The 8928-nt window shown below is 35.7% G+C and overlaps 1 protein-coding gene across 1 annotated transcript in view; it reads right to left on the bottom strand.

The window, feature by feature from the left end:
* The window catches only part of LOC107732212 (polymeric immunoglobulin receptor-like), a 19218-nt gene extending 10290 nt beyond the window's left edge, over positions 1-8928 (bottom strand). Inside the window, exons 1-5 of the mRNA XM_016543492.1 lie at positions 8852-8928; positions 8535-8587; positions 8130-8444; positions 6430-6472; positions 6239-6350 (exon numbers count right to left, since the gene is read on the bottom strand). Coding sequence (XP_016398978.1) covers positions 6239-6350; positions 6430-6472; positions 8130-8444; positions 8535-8567 — 503 coding nt within the window. The 5' untranslated portion in view covers positions 8568-8587; positions 8852-8928. The remainder of the gene's footprint in view (positions 1-6238; positions 6351-6429; positions 6473-8129; positions 8445-8534; positions 8588-8851) is intronic.

The following is an 8928-nucleotide window of genomic DNA, read 5'->3' as shown; positions in this document are numbered from 1 at the left end:
TTTAAAGGAGTGGACACGAAAATCGCGGGAGCGAAACACGTGTTGCGGGAGCAGGCGGCAATGGTCAGAAATTCAGTGGGAGCGGGATAAAGAAAACAGACGAATCCCGGACATTTTGGGCGATTAAGAAATCCCGGCCGGACGCGTTTTTTTAGGTCCAAAAAGAGGACATGTCCGGGGAAAAAAGAGGAGTATGGTCACCCTAGAGTAAACGCAGTTAGCAGAAACAGAGGGGTTTGTGGGTAATTGTCTTTAATCTCCTCATAATCACTACCAGTGTGAGAAACCTGAAGAGAGACAGATACATTATTAACAGCTCTGTAGATCTTCATGATGGAGGCATTAGAATTTATTCTCATTATGAATAAAAATCAACATCTTATTTTATACAGTAACTGGACTGACTGATTCATGTTTTCCTGCTCCAGTCTGAGATGACGAATCACCGCCTGCCAAAACAAGAGTCTAAATTAATGACATTATATCACATTTCAACACTGGTGTCTAATGGAAATGCTTTCACACATCATCAAATATCTGTATTTTGCTCATGTCTCATTGCAGCCTGTAGGTGGCGACAGACTCAAAGTGGGAAAACAGATCAACAAATCTTTGCATTTTAAACTCAGTATAATGGAGTTTCTGCATCTAAAGACATTAAGACACACACACACACACACTCACACACACACACACACACACACACACAGACAGACACACACACACACACACACACACACACACAGTCTGTCCAGATGATAAGATTGCCTTTCCAAAAAGTCTTAAAATGCTGAATAGCTGAAACATAAATCAACAAATCATAAATCAGTATGTATGAACAGACATGCTGAGAGGCTGCTGAGTTTGTAAGAACAAGAACATTAGTTACTGATGTGATTTGATGCTAAAATAATAACACTGTATTGTTATAAAGAACAATCATATTTTATTTTGTTCAGTAATAAACAAATAAACACACACAAAACACATTATTATACATTACACATACTTTTTTAAGCATGATGAGAAAATTACATAAATCACTTCAGCAGGTGCAATGGTTGTGTTTACTGAGCAAATAACAAACTGAAACAGTCGATCACTAACATGTATTTACTGTAATCACTGGCTCATAACTGCATGTAATGATAGAAATTAATGTGATTACAGATAACTTTTGAAGGAACATCATCAGGACCGTCTGTGGCATTCAGACCCTCAGTAGATGATGATGATGATGGAGCAACTAATCAGAGGGGTTTATGGGTAATTGAGCTGTAGCATAGACTGTTTTAGTTCCTGTATTTTGGATCAGTGTGAGGTCTGGTGTCTGCAATTTCCTCATAAATGAAGCCCGTTTGAGGAACCTGAGAAAATAATGATACATTATTCAGAGCTCTCGAGGCTCTCAGACATCACAGCAGGATTATGGTCATCTTCATGCAAACACATTATTATCAAACACATTGATTTTACAAACCACTTCACTGTTTTCTGTTTCAGGCATTCTAGAGCCTGTAAAACAAATATACTACATTAAATACAGTAATCTTTCACATTCGTGCTCAACATTTTAGATTTTTAAAATGTATTTTTTAATCGTAATCATTTTTGAATTGTATTTGTTTTACTTTGTTTGGGGGAAACAACATCTTTCCATCCACTTTCTATTCCTCAGAAAACATTTTAGTTCATGTCATTTACAAAAAAATATATTCTTTTATACTCAAAGAAGACTTCACTATAGTTCCTTGGGATTTCAAAACAAAATACCACACAAAAAGAATATGTTAAATATAATATGTCTCACTGATGCTCAACTTAATAGACTTTAAAACACACAAATAATTATTTTGTAATTACTTTGCACATCATTTCACAGTGCATTTGTTAGCACTTTATTTTACAGTCCTGTTCAACATGTAAAAATCTATGTACTTTTTGTAGTAATTACAATAGCTGGGTAATAGTAACCAGGCACTAAATCTAGCCTTATCCCATATAGTTACCGTATGAGTACTTTCTTGGCTAAGTACATTGTAAGTACACAGACTGTAAAATAAAGCGCAACTGTGCATTGTCTAGTTGTGACCAGCAGGGGGAAAAAACATCTTTTCATCATTCACTATTCCTCAGACAACCATGCAACTCACTTACATTATTCTGATGAATTAATTACTATGACAAACCTGTAAAAAGAGTAACAAATGACATGCAAAGAAAGCTGTCGAACTAGTTCAACACAAAAAAGGAAAGAGTTTGACCATGAGTCTTACGCGTCATGCAGTGAATCACTATGTATGATACGAGTCCAGTGATGATCAGAACCGCAACCACAGACAGACCGATGATCAGAGAGGAACCTGAGAAAACAGGAGATCAAAACATGAGTGAAACTCACAGCGCAGTGACAATGTCCAGATTACAACTTCTGGAGGTGAACTTTCAAAAATCAGTGAATATTCCTCCTCAAAATACTGGTCATAATAGATGTTAAATGTAATGTTACATCAGAATGCTGGTAATGTAGAGTAATAGGTGAACTGATTGACGAGTAGTAGCGTAAGTGTACATTATAATGTCAGCAGCTGAGGCTCATGGCAACTGAGTTACAAGATGTACAAGAGTTGCATAAATACAATAAAAAAACGATCATGCAAGAGTTTTTACATTCGCATCTTATAAAAATTCTACAAATTTACTCACTTTTCAAACCCAATAGAGTTTCCTTTATGTAAACGGTACATTTTAAGGTATTCCTCACAAACCTTGAGTTTATGGAGAATTTATGTCAAAAAACAATATTATCAGGATTGATTTCTGGAACTACTATTGACAGTAGCTGCATGCTTTACAGTTGAAATTAAATTTTTTTGGAACATTAATACTCTTATTTTCCTGTTCATCACCGTGAAGTAGTTCTGGGTAGCAACTGATTACTTGTAATCTGGATTACATAATCAGATTCCAAACACTGAGTAATCGTAATGGTTACACTGCATTTTAAAATGCTCATAATCAGATTACAGTCACTTTTTTTTAATGGATTACATGATCACATAGTATTCATAAATTGGCAGTAAATTCTTCAGAATTTATTGATTCTCCCAAATTATTTTTTTTCTATTTTAAAGTTTCCTCTCTAAAAATCCTGCTGTGTCTCATACCATTCAGCTTTGACTATATTCACCATATAGATTACACGTTATTTCGATAGCCCACTTTAGACATTCTACTAACTGTAATTAACTTTGCAACTACTACATGTCAACTAACTCTCATTAGAGCATTTGTAGACTGTAAGGTTAGGGTTAGTAGAATAAGATGCCATACTTGCAAAGTTACTCGTAGTCAGTAGAATGTCTGTTGAGCGACCATCAAAATAAAGTGTTAGCAGATATTAAGCAGACAGTCTACTAATACTCTAATGACTGCTAGTTGACATGTAGTTGCAAAGTTATGTATAGGCAGTTGAATGTCTAAAGAGGACTATCAAAATAAATAGTTACCACAATATAGAATGGTCATGTAATTTTCATGTAAATAATTTTGTGAAGCACTATGTTGTCATCATATCCAGTGACTCTGATTTAATTATTAGCGAACCCACTGCAGTTCATACATTAAGCCCAGTCAGGAAAACCGTGGTGTGATGTAATGTTTAACGCACTTCATGATGTTGATATCAAATAATGGATTGCATTTTCTTTGTCTTTGCTTTTTTATATCAATATGGTATGTTTAATGGTAAGTTTAAAACAAGTTATGTAAAAAGTAATCATAATATATTATCTGAACTAAATAACCAAGATTACGTTACTAACTACCAGGGGTGTAGCACAGAATCCCGGGCCTTATGCAAAGACAGCATGTGGAGGCCCCTTTCCAATCATCCCATGATCCATGCTATTTTTTTTTTTCAAATAATTAGATACAAATATACACATTTCACTCACTGATACAGTAATTAAAACCAACAGTATTAAAAATACGTATATCATGTATAGTAGTAACATAAGACTATATATTATTTGCTCTGAATAATTTTTGTGTTATTGTACACTTAACACTATACTTAAGAAATTATACTATAGATAAAAGACAAGACTACAGGAGAGTCCGGGCTCTGTCACCAATAAACCAGACAGAAGTGACAGAACCCTGACACACAAACACAGAAACAATCACATTCACAGTCCAACCGATCTTCTGAAATCACACATCATAAACATTGCATCATGCTGAATAACTGATCTTCAAGAGCAAATGATGAAGCGGTTTATATGAACAGACATGAGCTGCTGCAACAGGAACTTTAGTTACCAATGTGATTTGATGCTAAAAATGTAACTGTATTCTTATAACAAAATAACAGTTAGCTTTTATTTTGTTCATAGTTATACACAAATAAATACCATTTTTAGGTATATTGAGATAATTACATAAATTACTTCAGGCACAATGGTTGTGATTACTGAGCAAATAGCTTAAACTGAAACAGTCGATCATTATGTATTTACTGTAATCACTGGCTCATAACTGCATGTAATGATAGATATTCAAATGTGATTACAGATAATTGGAACATCACATCAAGACTGTCTGTGTAGTAGACGATGATAACTGAGAGACACGTGAACTTCTGTGATATTAAACTGTTGTGTAAACAGTGTTAGACGAGTCAGACTGGTTTATGGATAATTGTGGAGTCGCATAGACTGTTTTAGTGGAATCAGAGGGGTTTATGGGTAATTGTGGAGTCGCATAGACTGTTTTAGTGGAATCAGAGGGGTTTATGGGTAATTGTGGAGTCGCATAGACTGTTTTAGTGGAATCAGAGGGGTTTATGGGTAATTGGGCCATAGCATAGACTGTTTTAGTTCCTGTATCTGGATCCGTGTGAGATCTGCTGTCTGCAATTTCCTCATAAATGCAGCCCGTTTGAGGAACCTGAGAAGAGAATGAACAATTATCTACAGGTCTCGAGGTTCTCTGACGTCACAGCAAGATTATGGTCATCTTCAGACTGTACAAACACATTACTATCAAACACATTGACTTTACCAACCGCTTCACTGTTTTCTGTTCCAGATTCAGGCATTCTAGAGGCTGAATCAGAGCCTGTAAAAACAAATATACTAGATTACAATATAATTAGACTATAAATAACCGTTATACAGTAATATAATACCATGCTTTAAAATATTTTTCAAATAAATGCATTTCTAAGCGAGTAAACAGGTGCAAAGAAAAAAGTTTCTTGTGATTTCAAAAGAAAGTGGTTTACTGTGAGCCTGATGCCTCTTGCAGAGAGCCACGATCACTAACACGAGTACAATGATGAGCAGAACCGAAATCACAGACAGACCGATGATCAGAGACGAGCCTGAGAGAACAGGAGATCAAAACATCAGAAACTCACAGTGCAATGAGAATGCAGAGATGACAGTGTCTGGAGGTAAACTGGACATCCGATTGCCATAAATGTAGCATAATGTGAAGTTCATTTGGCCATTTCTGCATAAATATGTACATAGGATCCAGGTTTGGTATTAACTATTAAGCTCTTATTGCATCTTCAGTTGCTCTGAACTTCCTGTTGCATAATAAAGTCCAGCATTTGCACTTTAACATGATTTGCGCACCAAGTTACTAAAAATAACTTGCAGTGTTGCAATGCAAAAAGTACTGATGCTAGTCAGTACTTGAGTTGAATAATGACACCATTGCCTATTTAGAGCTTCTTTAAAGCAGATTTTGAATTTGTCTCATATTTCATGGATATAAAAATATACAGAAATAAGGCTGAATCGAACTTGTCTCATGACATTCACAAATCAAGATGCATTTATTTGAGACACAAAATGTCTAATCTTAAAATTAAGCAAATGTTTAAATTTGGTCGGAAAGTATAAACTTAATTCAAATCTGAAAACAGGTTTATATTATATAATTTGTGCACCAGATTACCTAAACTAACAGCCCTGATGATGGCCATGTTCAAAATACGGGTTAAGTGCATCTGGGTTACTCACCTGATATACTTAGTTTCACTACAGTGTAGTAATATGTTCCTGATCTAGCAAATACACACCGGTATGTCCCAGAATCCAGCGATCTCAGATCTCTGATGCTGACATTGAGAACTGCTGCACTTCTGTTGTCATACAGAGAGAATCTTCCAGAATGAAACCATGTATCTTCAGTCTCAGTCTTAATGAGGTTAGAGCACTTTAACCTCCGCCATTTACAAAAATACTTTGCATTGTCTGTATATTTTCTATCATATTTGCATGTGATGTTGACTACACCCCCTGAATGTCCTGTCACACGGATTGAGGTCACAGTACCTGCGAAACAAACCAAAATAAAATGCTTTAATATGTTCCTCATGAGGCTTGAATGAAACCCTCATTCAAAGATTCTTACCAGGAATCATCAGTAGAGTGAAAATGAAAATCTTGATTATTCCCTCTTATTTAATGATCTTTTCTGTTGTTGCTAGATTCAGTTCTTCTGAAGCACTCGATGTGTGTTTCTGGTGGTGTTTCTGTCACGAATGCGATGAGATGCTGCTGCGTGTCACCGGTACAACTGAAACAGAGAGAGAAAGATCACAAAAACAGAATACAGTAAGCAGAATACAGAACTGTTAACATATCAAGTTTTTGCTGCATGTTTTTCTCCGTGCTTCATGACTTCCTCTTTGTTTCCCTTGCGGCCTTTGAATGAAAAAAAAAACTTCATTAGTGACATGAAAGAAGTCAACACACACTTTCACTTTACTTCCCTTCTCCCGTATTCAAATAAAAGCCTCATTTTCCACATTCAGTTCTGCAGAAACAGAAGTTTCTTATAAAATAAAAATTAGTTTAATATTACACATGAATTAATTTGTCCATAAACTGTAGGTTCGCCTGTATTATGATTTGAATCCAGATCCTGTTAAACACAGATGAGACACAAAGCTGTGAAGCTCTCATGTGTTTGTGTTTGTTTTTATGTTTTTCTGTGTCTGTTTCCATGTCATTTAATTAGTCAAAGCACTTTGTCCTGTATGTAACGCCAGTGTAGAGCAACTGCCTGACCATACACACAACTGTTTAGCTATACAAAACTGCCTCTTTCAAAACTGCCACTACCTGCATTTCACATAAGTAATCAAAAATACCCAAATAACATCTGTAATGATCACAATATAACATACAGCTGCAAAAGCTGTAAATGTCTGTGAACTTAACAATAAATATAGAAAGACTGAAGAAAGTTTTAAGTAAGTTCAGTGACTGACTGTCTACATCTATTCCACAAAGTCAAGCAGATGAGGACCTCAATTAAACCATTATTTATCTGAACTTTCTTCATAAACTTAGGGATTGTTTTTGTCCCGTCACTGATGCATTGTGAGAGAGAGAGAGAGAGAGAGAGAGAGAGAGAGAAAGTCAAGCGGCTCACTCTAGTGTTCAGATTATGTTCAGCACCACGGACAGCAGCTCAGATTCAACACAATCACATTTACAGACATGGTCTGATGAAATGACACTTCATAAATGCTAAATAACTAACCTTCGAGAGCCGAATACGTGAATTCACATTTATAAAAATCACAACTTGAGTTTTCCAAACTTACTTGAATGACATGAAACAGATCAAAACTTGCTCGCTCTAGTGTTCAGATGATGTTCAGCACCACGGACAGCAGCTCAGATTCAACACAAACACATTCACAGTCTGTCCAGATGAGCTACTGTTCTCATCAACATGAATTTACACTTCAGAAATGATTTATAATATCAAATAACTGAGCTTCAAGAGCGGTGTATGAAACTGAAACGTAGATCAATTCATAATGCAGTTTATGTGGACAGACACGCTGAGCTGCTGCTGAGTTTGTAAGAACAAGAACATTAGTTACTGATGCGATTTGATGCTAAAATAATAACACTGTATTGTTATAAAACAATTATATTTATGTTGTTCATAGTTATACACAAATACACACAAATGTTAAGCATATTGAGAAATTTCCATAAATCACTTCAGCTGGTACAGCAACAAACTGAAATGGTCAATAACTAACATGCATTTACTGTAATCACTGGATCACATGGACTACTGCACTGTTAAACTGTAGCATAAACAGTGTCAGAAGAATCAGAGAGGTTTGTGGGTAATTGTGGAGACGCAGAGACTGTTTTAGTAGAATCAGAGGGATTTATGGGTAATCCTGGAGTAGCATAAAGAGTGCAAGAATCAGATGGATTTGTAGGTAACTGATTCTTACACTGTTTATCCCACTCAACAGAGGGATTTGTGGGTGATTGTGGAGTAGCATAAACTGTGGTAATAGAACCAGAGGGGTCTGTGGGTAATTGGGCAGTTTTGCAGTCAGTGTGAAGTCTGGTGTCTTTAATCTCCTCATAAATGTAAGGCATTTGAGGAACCTAAGAAGAGAATAAGATATTATTAACAGCTTTTGATGAAGGCCATTCATTCAAACATTCATTATTATCAAACTATTTGATTTCACAAACCGCTTCACTGTTTTCGGTTCCAGGTTCAGACATGTTAGAGGCTGAATCAGGGTCTGTAAAAACAAATATACTAGATTAAATATAGTAATAATAATAACTTGCATTCAATAATATTGCACATATATCAGTTGTGACCAGCAGGGGGAAACAACATCTTCCAATCCACTCATTCATTAGCCAAGCATGTCATTCACTGGCAAACAACTGTAAACATTATTCTCATTAACAAATCACTCTAACAAACGTATAAATGACTTACAAAGGGCATGCAAAGGAAGTCGTGGAACTAGTTGATTTGATTTTAAGACAAAACCCACCTTTATCTCGAGCCTGACGCTTATTCTTGCAGAGAGTAACTATACATGAAACGAGTCCAATGATGAGCAGAAGCAGA

This window comes from Sinocyclocheilus rhinocerous, unplaced genomic scaffold, assembly GCF_001515625.1.
Source record: "Sinocyclocheilus rhinocerous isolate Xijiao unplaced genomic scaffold, SAMN03320098_v1.1 scaffold3416, whole genome shotgun sequence".
NCBI classification, from domain to species: Eukaryota; Metazoa; Chordata; class Actinopteri; order Cypriniformes; family Cyprinidae; genus Sinocyclocheilus; species Sinocyclocheilus rhinocerous.
This window is presented reverse-complemented; position numbering and strand designations above follow the sequence as displayed.